At 46.7% G+C, this 15730-nt stretch overlaps 1 protein-coding gene across 2 annotated transcripts in view; it reads left to right on the forward strand.

The window, feature by feature from the left end:
• The window catches only part of KDM1B (lysine demethylase 1B), a 97470-nt gene that overhangs the window by 64069 nt on the left and 17671 nt on the right, over positions 1-15730 (forward strand). For both annotated transcript variants that reach the window (XM_046005457.1, XM_046005455.1), the window contains exons 7-13: positions 950-988; positions 4714-4918; positions 6941-7125; positions 9834-10010; positions 10382-10456; positions 13151-13288; positions 14260-14431. In XM_046005457.1, the coding sequence (XP_045861413.1) occupies positions 950-988; positions 4714-4918; positions 6941-7125; positions 9834-10010; positions 10382-10456; positions 13151-13288; positions 14260-14431 (991 nt within the window). The remainder of the gene's footprint in view (positions 1-949; positions 989-4713; positions 4919-6940; positions 7126-9833; positions 10011-10381; positions 10457-13150; positions 13289-14259; positions 14432-15730) is intronic.

A 15730-nucleotide genomic window follows, 5' to 3' on the forward strand; every position in this document is an offset into this window, starting at 1 on the left:
GCCATATGGTATGCCGGTCTTCAGTTGATTTAGGTAACCTTTTTATTGAAGTATAACATAGAAACAGAAAATGTACAAATCAAAATGTGGAACTCGGTGGCGCTTCGGAGAGTCCCTCTTTAACCAGCTCCCAGGAGAGAAATCGAACTTTTCCCAGCCCCGCAGGAGGCCCCCTGCACCCCTTTCACTCACACCCTCTCTGTCCCTTGCTCCCCTACTCTGTGCTGGTTGACTGGACTTGGAGTAAGTGGAATCACACAGGGTGCGTTCTCCGGGGCCTGGTCTCTTGGTCGCCGTTATGTTTGTGCGCTGTGCCCATGCGGCAGTGTGTGGTTTGTGCTCCGTTCTTTCCCATGGCTGTGTCGTCGGCTGTTGTTGGTTTTGTTTTGTTTGGTTTTTTATGATTTTTATTTATTTGGGAGAGAGAGAGAGATAGCGAGAGAGAGCACATAAGTCAGGAGGAGAGGGAGAAGCAGGCTCTCCAGTGAGCAGGGAGCCAGACGTGGGGCTCGATCCCAGGACCCTGAGATCATGACCTGAGTTGAAACCAAGAGTCCGATGTTTGACTGAGCCCCGCAGGTGCTCCCCGAGCATTTCTAATACTTCCATGGGATATTTGAGAGCCCCTGTCAAAAAACTAGCCAGGTCTGAATTGCTGGGTGTATCGCTTGTACGTCTTCAGCGTGCAAGGTAGTGCCAAATTATCGTGCATTTAAATGTTGCGTGTTTTGTCAAATTGCCCCCAAAGTCCTTCCGCTCCTTCAGCTCTCCACCCGGGACCTCTTTACGGCAGTAGCTGTCTCCTCCACGCTCTCAGTGCGCATTGTTTTAGCCCACTTGTCGCTTTTACCCCCTGCACAGGTGAAGAGGGGTGTCTTGCTGAAAGCAAACGGACACTTAAGCCTGTATTTTTAAGTAAATCTAATTAACAGTTGGTTTTCTTTTGCAGCCCGAGACCTCAGATCATTGTTCCCTTCCAGAGGATCTAGTGAGTATTTGAGCACATCCTAGACCACGGTTCATTGTGCCCTCGATGATAAAAGTACTATCTGTCAGTGACAATAACCGTTTCATATGTTTCTCTCTATTTGGTTGCTGATCAAAGGCTTTTGATCTAACCTGACACCTGTGTCATGAAAATGTTAGGAGTCATGGTATCATGGGTGATCCTTCCCTCCCTCATAGAGAAAAATAAAATTATATTGCCACACGTTGAAAGGAATTAAAAAGGAAGAAATGGGTAGCTTGCCTTACTCCACGGATCAGCCTTGTTTCTCATGGGTGGCTTTTGGGACCCTAACTCCGCTTGAATCCTTCCGAGAAAAGAACGAGAGGCCCGTAATTTGATGGTCTTGGCCCAGATTCAGCTGCGAGAGAGTGTTCTTGTGTATTCTGAGCTCGGTGTAATTGCTCCGTCCTGTCTCTGCCCACGGCGGGAGGGGAAGCAGGGCGTCCGGCTGGCCGAGCCTCCTCACGTCTCATTTCTCCTGCGGACCTTCACTTTGTGAGCTCCAGAGCCCTGGCCAGTGTGGCAGATCCCAGGCTGTTGTAGAAAAATGGTGTCTTGCATTTCTGAGTGTCTGAAATTCTGAGATTCTGAGCTATTCTGCGTTTCAGTAATACAAAGGTGTTAATTTGTGGTTTTTCCACATGTCTGAAACTTGGGGGCTACGGTTGACCTTTAGGCAAAGGGAGAAGTGACCTGTATTAAATCTACTTGAAATCCATTCTTGTTACATAAAGGGATGTGTGAGATATGCACATTTTTTTTCTTTAAGTAGCCTCCATGCCCAGGTGCAGACCCCGCAGCAGGCTGGAGCTCCCAACCCTAAGGTCAAGACCTGAGCCGAAATCAAGAATCAGATACTTAACCGACTCAGCCTCCCAGGTGCCTCCCCCCACATATTTTTAATGATTAATTGTACTCTCAAGCATTTCCATAGGAAAGCAGTGGCCCAGATAATTTCAGGATTTAGGGTAGACAGATAGATACAAAGGAATACATAGCTAAGTACATTTGCAATGTCTGATGGGTCTGTCCGCTGGCATTCAGACACTTTTGCACACTGAACACTCTGAACTTTAGGACAGAGGCCATATTCTTAGGATACAGGAACTTTAAAAAGTGTGGAAGAGTTCCTGGATTTCATCCACCAGTTAGTTACTTTTGTGTATCGGGTTTGGTTTTTTTTTAAGATTTTATTTATTTATTTGAGAGAGAAAGTGATAGCATGAAAGGGGAGAAGGTCAGAGGGAGAAGCAGACTCCCCATGGAGCTGGGAGCCTGATGTGGGACTCAATCCTGGGACTCCAGGATCAAGACCTGAGCCAAACGCAGTTGCTTAACCAACTGAGCCACCCAGGTGCCCATACTTTTGTATAGGGTTAAGGAAGAGTCTAGAGCAGGTTTATAGCTATATTTCCTGCTTTACCCTTGTTCTATGAATTTGGATTCTGGGGTCACTTTTATTTATTTTTTTATTTAAAAAATTTTTTTAATTTATTTTTTTTTAAGATTTATTTATTTTGAGAGAGAGAGGAGAGAGTGAGCACAGTGGGCAGGGGAGTGGCGGAGGGAGAAGCAGACTGATAAATGAGCCCGATGTGGGACTGAATTGCAGGGTTCCGGGATCATGACCCGAGCTGAAGGCGGACGCTTGACCGACTGAGCCCCCCAGGCAGCCCCAGGTTCACTTTGCAAGCAGGTTCTAAGTTTTGAGCGCCTGTATTCGTTTCCTAGGGCTGCTGTAATGCTTTACTATAAACTTAGCAACAGAAGCATGTTGTCTCCTAGTTTCAGAGGCTGAGTCTCAAGTGAAGCTGTTAGCAGGGCTGTGCCCCGCCCCGAAGGTCTGGGGTGCTTCTGTTAGCCTTTACCTGCCTCCGTGGGCGGCAGCAATCCTTGGCGTTGGTTGGCTTGTCCGGGGCTTACTGAAGGCTCACGGGACCCTCTCCCTGCACGTCTTCCCCGCTCTGTCCCTTCTCTTCCTGTAAGGACACCAGTTGCACTGAGGTTAGAGCTCACCCTACTCTGTGTGACGGAGGATGTTTGTAAGGACCTCGTTTCCAAATAGGGTCGTGTGCTGAGGTTCCGGGTGGACGTGGGTTTGGGGGGAACACTACTGCTGATGGACTGTATCAAGTACGATTTCTTCCGTGGTACGTGTATTGGTGAGAGTGGGGTTCTGGATGGTGTCCCGACAGAGTGACAGCCAGGTGCCCAGGGACTGGTGAGTGTGCTGGGGGCCACGCTCAGAAGGGCAGGACGGAGTGCGGGTTCATGGGTGGCTCTTGGAGCTGCTCACACCCCCATACAGAGACGACTCGGAGCACCGTCAAGTGGGCTTCTTGGGGAGGAAGGACTCGGAGCAGGTGGCAGGAGGGCAGGGCCTCTGTTGGGTCCCGGAAGCCCGAGAACTTGGGTTCCTGTTCGTTGAGGCGTCTCCATTCCTGCCTCTACACGGTCCGTTTGGAGTGTCAGGATCTGAACTCTCCGTTTACTCTCTCCTTGGGGCTGCACCAGGAAGGGGTCTGCAGCGGCGGCCCTCGTGTGTTGTGGGGAGAACTGAAGCTTCTCTTCTCTTTCGGTATAGCCCAGGCCAGCCTAGGGCAGCCTTGAGAGCTTACAGCAGACCGACACGCCTTCACGGCTGAGCAGGTAAATGAATGCGTGAAGCAGCTGGGAGTCACTTAAAGCAGGTGTCGGGGTTCGCCCTAACCGGAGAAATGCTGGCCCCAGACTTGCACCCCATGAAAGCCGAGGAGCAAACAAAATATTTCTGCAAACTGGTTCACCGTCTGGACCTCGAGGCCACAAAGCCCAGCTCGAGGGCAGGTGGCACGTGCTTGGAGCCCGGAGAACTGACACCAGAGGCGTCCGGGGCTCAAGGCTCTCCTGTATCAGATTCTTAGAGTTCTTGGAACGTGCGTTCAAGATTAGAAAAGGCCATCGAGCATGGGCTTGGTGGCAGAGTAGCTCCGAAAGCCAAGGAAATTTTATTCTTACTGCAGTCAGGCATCGTGGGGATGCTTTGATCCGATGACTCCATGTGTTAAATCAGCTCTGGAATGGGATCACATATTTTAAGACCAAAAATAGCTTTTTTGTTCATTGCCACATTTAGCGTCTTATTTCGATAGTTGTCGCGTATTTCTTCCTCTGAAAGTGTTTAGTAGCTTCTAGCAAAAAGGAGTCCTGCTTGACGGGCTTCTCAGAAGGACGATCTTTTTTGGCCCCGTTTTATGCCTTTCGTCATCTCGAGACCCCTAGAGAAGAGGGCGGGGTTTGGGTGATAAGGGATTACTGAACCCAGAGAAGTTTCTCGTGTCAGGCCGAAACCTAGGCTTGCGATTAGGGGATTGCACTGGCTGTTACGTTACCTGTGATGCTCCTGCAAGGATGGAAGGCTGTCCTGGATGCAGCTGGGAGACTGACCTGGTGTTGATGGGGGGGTCAGTGTTTGGGGGTGGGGGCCGGGGAGGGTGGGTGCGGGGCACAGGAGGAGACTGTTGCCGCGGATCCGGAAGAACTCTGCTGGGAAACCTTCTCTCCGGGCACCATCGGCTGTCTTTATTTCTAAATCTGAGTATGCTGAGCTCTGGTGCGGGGCTGTGGAGGGGGAAGGGGCAGGAAGCCGTCCGTCCTCGGCGGAGCCTGCCTGCCTGTTTCTTGTCTGCCATTGTGCCTCTTGGTCTCGCTCTGCCCCGCTCCAGAGAGTGTCGGAAGTGTCCAACCACTGGTGGTACTCCATGCTCATCCTCCCTCCCTTGCTGAAGGACAGCGTGGCCGCACCCCTGCTCTCTGCCTACTACCCCGACTGCGTGGGCATGAGCCCGTCTTGCGCCAGCACACACCGCGTAGCCGGCAGCAGCAGCCCTGGGAAGCTGGAGCACTCCAAGGGCGTCCCCTCCTCGCTGGGTGAGAGCTGGTCCTGGCCCTCCCTGCTTTCCTTCGCCCCGCTTCTCCTGGAATGGGGTGGGGGGGCAGAACGCTAAAGATTTTTTTAAAGTGTGTGCGACCTGATCCAAAGCACCGTGCGTTTTCATGGCTTTGGTTGTGCCGTGGCTCGGTCATAGCGTTTGCCTGTATCACGTGGTTCATGTCCACATAGGTGGTCCATCCCTTGGGACGTCTAACACTGGTCCAGGAATTGTATCTACCAAGTTTGAAGAGTTACGTCATTGAAATTTGAGTGGCTGCGTCCTTTGATGGTAACTCAAAACTCTGACGTGCTGGGAGAAAGTTTTGACCATACGAGCAGCCTTTTCCTCTTTTTTCTCTGAGTCTTTTTTGCTTCTAATTTATGCCATGTAAAATCTCAGTGAAGTGATCAGTGAAGAAAATCCCAAAACTTCAGGTCAGGCCAGATATACCATTGACCACTTACTCCAAATGGATCTTTAAAATTCTCCACCTGAGTTCTTGGTGTCCCAGCAAAGAATTCTAGACCTTCCCCTGTCCACAGATTAACAAACTTTTATGTTTGATGATGCAAACAGATTTTGACCTAAAAGCCCTATTTTAAGGGTCTCTTTTAATTTTTATTTTTTTAGGTTTTTAAAAAAGATTTCATTTGAGAGAAAGTGTGAGCAAGCACGAGTGTGGGGGGAGGTGGGCAGAGGGAGAAGCAGACTCCCCACTGAGCAGGGAGCCCGATGCGGAGCTCAATCCTAGAACACTGAGATCATGACCTGAGCGAAGGCAGACACTTAACTGCTTAAGCCTCCAATGCACCACCCTAAAGTTTTTTAACTGGGAACACTGGGGCCTCTAAAAATGTGGATGTGGCCCAAATCGAAGCCCCAGTGGTAAGTCCCAGGGTTAACGAAGGTTAACCCGCACTTAACAGGCACTCAGATGCTATTAGTGGGTATGGATATTGGGAGGGACAATTTGGCCATGAATCAGAAAACCTTAAAATAGACCCCCCTTTATTTTAGAATTTGTCGCAAATAATTATCAAAGTAAATCCTCAAAGGTTAATCCAAAGATTTACATGACATTGCTTACAATAGTAAAATAATTAGATGAAATTTAAGTGCCCAGGAACGGAGGAGTAGTTAAATAATAGGAAAGCACACTGTGTCTGTTGAAGTCCCAGTGTTTAATGACATGGGACAGTGGTCTTGAGAATCAGGTTAGGAAACTGCATATTCTTTTGGCTTTTAAAAAACAAGTGTGTGATACATTAATAGTCTCTGTTCGTAGAAACAGCACAGAGGATAGAGGATAGATTGTAGCCTTAAATGTTACCCACGACTCAAGGGTTACTTGAGGTCAGTGATTGTTCTGTACCTCTGTGAACTGATTCATGTTCTAATCAGAAAAATTCCAGTGAAAGTTACTTTTAAAATTTATTTCCATGGGGAGCTGGCATTCGCAGAGTTTCAGTCTTACAAGATAACAAGTTCTGGAGACGTGTTGCCCAACAGTGTGAATATCCTTAACCCGGTTCAACACTACACGTAAACACAGATAAGGTGGTCGATTTTACGGCAGGTGTTTTTTTGTTTGTTTTTAAAGATTTTATTTATTTATTTGACAGACGGAGATCACAAGTAGGCAGAGAGGCAGGCAGAAAGAGGGGGAAGCAGGCTCCCTGCTGAGCAGAGTCCGATGGGGGGCTCGATCCCAGGACCCTGGGACCATGACCTGAGCCGAAGGCAGAGGCTTTAACCCACTGAGCCACCCAGGCGCCCCTACGGCAGGTGTTTAACACCCATGAAAACCTTAAAAAATTTTTTACCATACCATGGAAATTCAATTGGTGAAGAAGGAATGGGAGAAATACGTGGTTCCCGTGTATTTCATCTATATGAATGGGAGTGCGAATGTGCCTGCGGGACAGACCGTAGCCCTGGCTGAAGCTGTCCTTTCCGCTTCGTGCCTGCTTGGTCGCTTATCTGGGTGTGCGGCGTGTGCATCTGTGCCTTCTGCCAGTTCCAGGCATGAACCGGTACTTCCAGCCCTTCTACCAGCCCAACGAGTGTGGCAAAGCCCTGTGCGTGCGGCCGGACGTGATGGAGCTGGACGAGCTCTACGAGTTCCCGGAGTACTCCCGAGACCCCACCATGTACCTGGCTTTGCGGAACCTCACCCTCGCCCTGTGGTACACTAACTGCAAAGTGAGTGGAGGGAGGGCCCACCCGCACGCATGGCCCGGGCTGCTCTGGAGGGGGGCGTCTCCCCATGGCCGGGCGGGGGGTGGTCTTGAGATCAGGGATTCTGTGCCTTCCCACCGTGGACACTGGGTGGATTTTCATCGTGTAGGCGGCTGCCCGGTGCCCTGTAGGATGTTTCGTGGTTTCCCTGGCCTCTGCGCCCTAGATACCAGAACATCCCCAGTTGTGACAACCGACGATGTCGCCAGGCGTTGCCTCCCGGGTGCCGAGTCTCCCCATCCCGAGAACCACCACTTCGAGACCATATGTCCGAATTTTTGACTCTCTAGTGACTGAGTATAAGGTGCGGAGTTTGGTTCAGAGAGTTCCAGCGTGAATGCCGAGAGGAAAAAAATAAAACATTAAAGCGTCATAACCCCTTGAGGGCAGGGATTCTTACTGGTGCTTTGCTGTCTGCTGGGACTGAAGATATGTTAGGGGCCTCATACAGCCCCCACCTGGAAAGTGGGGAGAAAACATGAGAGAGGATAGGAGCTTTTGTTATCATTATTATTATTATCTAAACAAAGGCTTTCCTGACCCTAGTATTTTTCTGATTTATTAATTTCTCCTGCAATTATTTGAGTGATTGCTGAATGCGGAACATTTGGCAAGGCCGCCAAAGTAATCTTGATTCAGGAAAGATACCCCAGATGGACCTTGCTGTCTCACTGGATTAGAATCCGGTGTGAGATGGCCTGATCCGGTTCATGGCTGTTAATGCAGTTTCTATGAATTCTGTGAGTGAGTTGGACGAGGCAGAATTGTTCATTTCCTCCCCAGCAGGCTGGAGGTAGGTGCTCAATAAACATTTGCTGAACTGAACAAAATTGTGGTCAGAATTTCCTGTAAATAAGTTGTAAAGATAAACTCTTCAGAAACAGCCTTGGATTCATTTCTCTTCACATTTCTTTTGGTTCGACTTTGAAAATTGACTTGTGGTGGTGAAGAACCTTATAGGAAAAAATCCTGAACCCTATCAGCCTGGATCTATTTTAATATTTAATAAAATAGTATGCTTTATGTTTAATATTTTAGTGGGAAAACGCAAATATATTTGCCATGAAAGAACCAAAGATTTTGAAAAAAAAAATTTTTTTTTAAATTCATGACTACAAACAAGAGCTTTTTACCTTTGGCCCCGACCCAAGCCAATGTTATTTCTTGAATATGGTTGACCCTTGAGCAATGTGGGGGCTTAGTGGCGTTGATACCTGCCACCCCCCCACCAGCCCAGTCAAAAAGCCACATAGAACTTTTGACTCCTCCTAGAACTCAACTACAAATAGCCTGCTGTTGACTTGAAGCCTTACCAATAATGTAAACAGTTGATTGGCACATATTTTGTATGTGGTATGTATATTATGTACTTATTCTCACAAGCAAGTAAGCTACAGAAAATGTTATTAAGTACCACACGGTGCTTATCGAAAGTGTCCCCGTGTGAGTGGACCCGCACAGTTCCACCCCGTGTTGGTCCTGGGTCTACTGTAAGTCCTCTTCCTGTGTGTGGTTCGGTTCTTTCAGAGCTGGGGGGGTTGGGGACAAGTAGAGGATGAGCCCGAGTTTGGGACCCCCACTCTTGAGCCTGTTCTAACTTCATGACCGTGGGTCAAGGCTATGTTAGTTTTGTATCTTTGAAGCGTTCCAAGGCCTTGACGACAGTGGGGTGCACAGGGAAAGGCAGTGTTTGTTTGTTTGTTTTCACATTCCTAAATCTGTCTCCTCACATCTTATCAGTAATGGGAATCCAGGTTTTTCTGCTGCTGGGATAAGTGACGGCATGGGCTTCTGCTGTGGCCCTTACTGTGTGGTGTATCGAGTCAGGAATGTATCTGCAACATGGTCACCCCCCCGGTCCCCATAGCTGTCCTTTTGGGGAGGAGGAGATGAGCTGATGGAGTAGAAATTGCCGTGTCTTCCTTTTGTCCCTTTCTCTCTTTTTCTTCCTTCACCAGGCAATCCTCCCCACCCGCTTTGATCCTACTATGTCTTAGTGACACAAGATGGACTTGAATACCCCAAGAGGGCTTTGGTTTGGTTTGGTTTGGTTGGTTTTGTTATTGTGGTAGAAACACAACGTAAAATTCACCATTTTTACCATTGTAAAAGGTACAGTCAGTGGCATTAAATAGTGTTTTGTAATCATCCCCACATCTCATTCTAGAACTTTTGGTTACCCCCAGAGGAAACCCCACAGCCAGTAAGCAGTGACTCCCCATTCCTCCCTCCCCCCAGCCTCTGGCAACCACTGATCTACTTCCTGCCTCTCTAGATTTGCCCATGGCGAGTTGTTCCTACAAATGGAATCCTACAGCATGTGATCTCCCGTGAGTAGCTTTTTCACGCAGAATCATGTTTGTAGGATTCAATCCTCCGTGTTGTAGCACGGATCAGTACCTCATTCCTTTTTATGGCCAAATAATGGCCCACGTACAGATCTACCCCCATTTGGTTTATCCATCATCCGTTGATGGACACTTGGATAGTCCCACCTTCTGGCAATTTGAGTAGCGTGAATAAGAATTTTGTATGAGCCTCCGTTTGCAGTTCTCTTCAGTGGATACCCAGGAGGGGGCCTGCTGGGTCACAGAGGAATTCTCCTTAATTTTCGAGGAGCCCAGAGTTCCATCTATTTGTCTTTAACAGTCTGGTTTTGTTTCCACACACAGGAAGCTCTTACCCCTCAGAAATGTATTCCTCACATCATTGTCCGGGGTCTCGTGCGTATCCGGTGCGTGCAAGAAGTGGAGAGGATCCTTTATTTTATGACGAGGAAAGGCCTCATCAATACGGGAGTTCTCAGCGTCGGCACCGACCAGCGTCTTCTTCCTAAAGATTACCACAACGTAGGTGGCTGTTGCTCTCACAGTAACCTGACTGCCATCACGAAAAACGCTAGTCTGCGACAACAGCGTTAGTGGGTCCTGGTTAACGATACTTGTGACAGTCACGTGATCGCTACAGAGTAAGAGTTGTGCAGACTGTGCTCCTCTGGGGAAGAGACTATCAGGCTCCGGTCCCCTAGACTGTGGAAAAGAGGAGAAGGGGCTTACTTACACGCATCCATATTCTTTAGGAAAGTAATTTTCTGTGAACATCCAAGAAATGTAGATGAACTAATGTGGCTTGGCAGTTAGTACCTTCTTAGAACAACTAAAACAATACATTGCTTTCTCATTTCTCTAATGGATCCTTTATTTATTTATTTATTTTTAAGAAATCCGTCATCATTATCGGGGCTGGTCCAGCAGGATTAGCAGCTGCTAGGCAACTGCATAACTTTGGAATTAAGGTAAGAGTTTCGGGGACATGGAGTTGATGGTTAACCGTGCCCTTTGGTCCAGAATTTCTAAGATTTAGAAACCGGTTTCTGATTTTGGTGGAGAATGCGAAGTCACTGTGTATCTTTTATAATCTTTCTAACTGCTCCTAGGAAAGACACAACATTTGAAATGGGTTTAATAAAAGAAAGGTGGAGGGAATAGCCATTCTCAGCAGCTTTAGGACAGGGTTGTTTTTGTTTCTTTGTTTTTTAAAGATTTTATTTATTTATTTGACAGGCAGAGATCACAAGCAGGCAGAGAGAGAGGAGGAAGCAGGCTCCCTGCTGAGCAGAGAGCCCGATGCGGGGCTCGATCCCAGGACCCTGGGATCATGACCCGAGCCAAAGGCAGAGGCTTTAACCCACTGAGCCCCCCAGGTGCTCCAGGACAGGGTTTTAGATTCCTAATGAGCAAATCAGAAGGGAGTCTGTGCAGAAACTAAAGCAGAAATTCTCCACAGGCTGTTAGTCAACACCACAGACGGCACGCTGGGAAAAAGTCCTTGTTTTTGTAATAGTTTGAGAAAACAAATAGCAGCTTGGAAATTCACCGTTTCCCATATAAAATTTTCTGAAACACGCAGTAATTTTTCTTATGCAAATGAAACGTATTCTTTTTTGAGTAAGTTCTATGCCCAACGATGGAGCTTGAAACTGTGACCCCATGATCAGCTGTCGCGTGCTTGACTGACTGAGCTAGCCAGGTGCCCCTCAAAGGCACACTTGGAGTCTTACTTTGGATCACAATCTTTGCTTCTGGACGCAAGATTGAATTGGTTAATCCACGGTTCAGACAGAATTACATGACTTCTAAAGGGCTATACGTACTTGAGGTGACCTGCTTCTCCAAGGTAGGATAGTTTTTAGCTAGTATGTGGCCTTATTCCAGTTGTTCAGAATCAGTCAAAATTGAGACTTACAAAAAAATGTGCAGTTCAGAATCTCATTTCCATTAGATTCGTTTGAATTAACCACACCCCTCAATTTGTGACTTTCTAAGTCTGACACACTTCTTTCTTTAAAAAACTTATTTTTCAAGGACTTTGGTTTTCAGTTAAACCAAACCTAAAAATCAGTTTGGTGGAATTGACTTAGTCTTATCACTTTTCTCTGGCTGAAAGAAAGGACAGCTTGTTCACAATGTCTTCTCTGCCAGAGGAGTTTCAGAGATGAGAAAAGTTTTCAGTAGCTATGTCTAAGAGAAGTTTTCCTCGGTTGAATGGAAGATGTAAGTCGTGGGTTACATTATTTTCCTCATAAAACAGAAGAGCCTCAGTTGGATTTATGGGAAGCGTGTTTGCATTTCAAAGTATTTTCTGATTGGTATTAAGCTAGGACGTGTTTGAATTGATCATTTATTTATTCCAGCATTAGATATTAGGGCCAAGATCTCTTGTTTGTTTTTGTTGGGGAAACTCATAGATGATATTGCAAGGAAGGTTATTAATATCCAAAGTCTAGGGGGCTGTCTTTAATACAGTGCCTTCCTCTAACACTAAAGCAAAACTAGACACCGATGGGTCTGTGTTACTCTGCATGAAATCAGAGAAAAGAGGGTGGGGAGGGTTAGAACCTCAGGCTGTTACCTTCCTTGTTGGAGAGAATGAGGAATAAGAATATTCAGAGGACCCCTCCCCTTCTCTGCTCTTGCTCACCAGGTGATGAGAGAGACCCCAAAGAGACCACCCGTCCTTCTGTTGTTAGGAAAGAGATTCCCTGGAGTAACCGGGACAGTTGACTTGGGGAACATCCTTGAGCAATTTGAAAGAGTCCTGTTAGGGATCCAGAAGTGAAACGGAGTAGGAGTCACATTTCCCCTGGGCTACTGTGACCCAGGGAAATGTGGCGCTCGTTGTCAGAGCTGTCCACCACCAGCAGCATCTCATGCCGTGTAAAATTTGGGGGAGGTAACGTTGTCTGGGTGTGGGGCCAACCTGCTTAGGCCAGGCCCACCAGGTCATACTTGGGTAGTATGATCAACGTACACTTTTATTTTTAACAGTAGTCCTGTCCTAGGGAAGTTAAGGTCTATTTGAAGGCATTTTGCTGGACACAGAGACGTTTTATAGGAAAAACTCACCCCTTTAGTCTGGTTTCTTATAATGCTTTTTATTTTTTTACTTATTTATTTATTTTTAAAGATTTTATTTATTTATTTGACAGAGATCACAAGTAGGCAGAGAGGCAGGCAGAGAGAGAGGGGGGGAAGCAGGCTCCCCACTGAGCAGAGAGCCTGATGCAGGGCCCAATCCCAGCACCCTGGGATCACGACCTGAGCCAAAGGCAGAAGGTTTAACCCACTGAGCCTCCCAGGCGCCCCTCTTACAGTGCTTTTTAATTTATGTACTAGTATTAAGTAAAACTTTCAGAGCACATTTCATGCGGTAATTCATCAAATCTTATTATGGGATTGGAGACGAGACCGTTTGAGGGATCTCGCTAGCAGACCACTCACTCCCCTCCTTGCTAAAAGCTGGATGGTTTGTTTCAACATCTACATTGGCTTCTGTTCACACTACTTTCTTTTTAAAGTTTTTTTCCCAAGTGATACCATAATTAACCAGATATGGAACTTATGTAACTGTGTGTCATTCTGGATTTATAGCACTGCGTTTAATACGGTTTCTTATCCTATTCAGCTTCCCTGATTGCCTGTGTTTTTAGGTAACTGTCTTGGAAGCCAAAGACCGAATTGGAGGCCGAGTATGGGATGATAAATCTTTTAAAGGCGTCACAGTGGGAAGAGGAGCCCAGATTGTCAACGGCTGTATCAACAACCCAGTAGCACTAATGTGTGAACAAGTGGGTTTCTTTAACATTTGTGTTGTAGATAGTCAAAAGAAAAAATGGTCTCATTTTTCTTGTGTGTAGAATTAATAATGCTTCTAGATGATACAGAACCACCCGTAAATGATCTCTTGCCCCCTCACCCCCCCAAAAAAAGTCAACAAAAGTAGTTACAGTTCTTCCTTTCAGAGAAGGTGGAACTGTAGCGTACATAAAAAAATTTTTCTGAGATCTTTAATTATATTTGTGTGTTATTTGCAGGCCACTCAGTTAGCTCATCTTATGATTGCCAGATGGAGCCCATAAAAATACAGAATACCCAGCTATGTTTGACTTTTGGATAAACAACAAGTATTGTGTTTAGGATAAGTATGTTCCAAATATTACATGGGATGTTTTGCATGCAACATTTGGGACATACTTACACTAAAAAAACAAAAGCAATAACAAACAGACACCAAAACCCAAACTACTCATTGTTCCTCCGAGAGTCCAATTTACCTGGGCATCCTGTCTTTCGTCGGGCAGCTCTCTATAGTTTCTTTGAAGACCCGGTAGGCCCAAGGTTTTTTCCTGAAGTATTATTTATTGACAGTAAATTCAACATCACCTTCCATGAGTGTCTGTGTGGTTGCGTGCTCATTTATGGGAGAGTCCACCGTGGGGCTGGAATGTCAGAGCAAGGAGAGGCCGTGCTCGGCCGTAGCACTGGGAGCATTAATAAATCCTGCCCGCAAAGCTGTAGAGTGCATGGCATGGACGCTGCTGCTCTCACTTCACCTTCTCCTAAAATAAGGTCTCGTAGATTTCATGCTCTTTTTCTCACTGCCTCCCTTTGCTGCCATCCCCCAGGAAACACATTTAGCTTTCTCTCCGAGAACTGCTAGACCATTTTCTCCATGAGAGCTCTGTCTCATTTCAGCTTAGAACCTGTAAGTATTTTTTCCAGGGCAAATTTTCACCTTCTTATTCTTATTATTTTGAAGCTTGGCATCAGCATGCATAAATTTGGAGAGAGATGTGACTTAATTCAGGAAGGTGGACGAATAACTGACCCCACCATTGACAAGCGCATGGATTTTCATTTTAATGCTCTCTTGGATGTTGTCTCTGAGTGGAGGAAGGATAAGACTCAGCTCCAAGATGTTCCTTTAGGAGGTATGGGAGAATGGCGTTCTGAATGTTCCATCGGAGTCCCCTTGTCACCCTAGCTTGATGAACACGAGCAGCGTCCACCTGTGTGCTCGGACGTCTGCCGTCGGAGGAGTCCTGTGAAGGGCACCTGGCGGGCTCAGTCGGTAGAGCTTGCGACTCTTGATCTTGGGGTCATGGGTTCAGGCCCCACGATGGGTGTAGAGCTTATGTTAAAACACACACACACACAGGAGAAGTCCTAGGAGCCTTCTTTCGGACTGTCACGCTCTGTGGAGAACTTCCTCAAGGACCTGTAGAGGCTTGTGTGCGTGAGCACACTCAGATCTTACTTTGCATAAAATAGCTGATGTTTAAAAGGTTTACTTAAATGTTTAATTTTCAGTTTCCCAGAGGAGCTTATTTTAAGGAAACGTGGTATAGGCCCCTGTGAATAGTCCCTACATAATGTCCCTTCTAGATAAAACGTTTTTGTATGTCAGGATTTCCTTTCCCTTTTTGGGGGCAGTAGCTTGAGATTTTTTTTTTTTAAGTATGTTTTATTTAAGAATGTAAGAATGTGTGTTGCATTTGGAAAATTTTAATTGAAAATAGTTAGGCTTTGTTACTGTTTGGAGCAAATATTCTCAGTTGATTGTACTCTTTGGAAAACTTATCTGTAAGCACGCATTTCCACGAGGGTGCCAGTGGAGATCTGACCATTCTGCTTCTTAGGTTGATGTGCATTTAGCCTGCAGTGCTAACGACCTGTATGTACCACTCATGGGTTTTGGTGTCCTATTGGGGTTTCTTCAAGTGCGATCATTTGAACTCTGTTCTCAGGATGTTAATTTGCTTCAGGTGTATGTTTCCTTGAAAGGGTTCTTAGTTCTGCGTCCTGGTATATGCTCCCTCACTGTTTGGGGTCGAGGTCTCAGTAGCAAGCCCTGTCCCCCTCTCTTTCCCCTCCCCCACCCTCCTGCTTGAGACCCCCCCCAGTCACCCTTATTTGTAAGTGATCCCCTACGGACTCTCAGAGAACATTTTCAGAAATTGGGCGGCACAGGGATCATTTAATCAAACGGAGGTAATGGCCAGACCCAGGGGGACATTGTTGACTTTTCCGGAGTTGGGGACAGTTCCTAGGCTGACTTGGTGAATGTGCTCAGAATTTAGTGAGTGTTGTGCACGTGGGTGGTAATCGCTGGGGGGCGGGGGTTCTTACACCCGTTTCTCAAGGCCACCAGGTAAAAAAGTTAACAATATTGCTCTGTCTTGGCCAATTAAGAAAAGTTATCAAGGGAGGGTCTGCAACACCAACTGTGT

The sequence above is a fragment of the Meles meles genome, chromosome 5, assembly GCF_922984935.1.
Source record: "Meles meles chromosome 5, mMelMel3.1 paternal haplotype, whole genome shotgun sequence".
Classification (NCBI taxonomy): Eukaryota; Metazoa; Chordata; class Mammalia; order Carnivora; family Mustelidae; genus Meles; species Meles meles.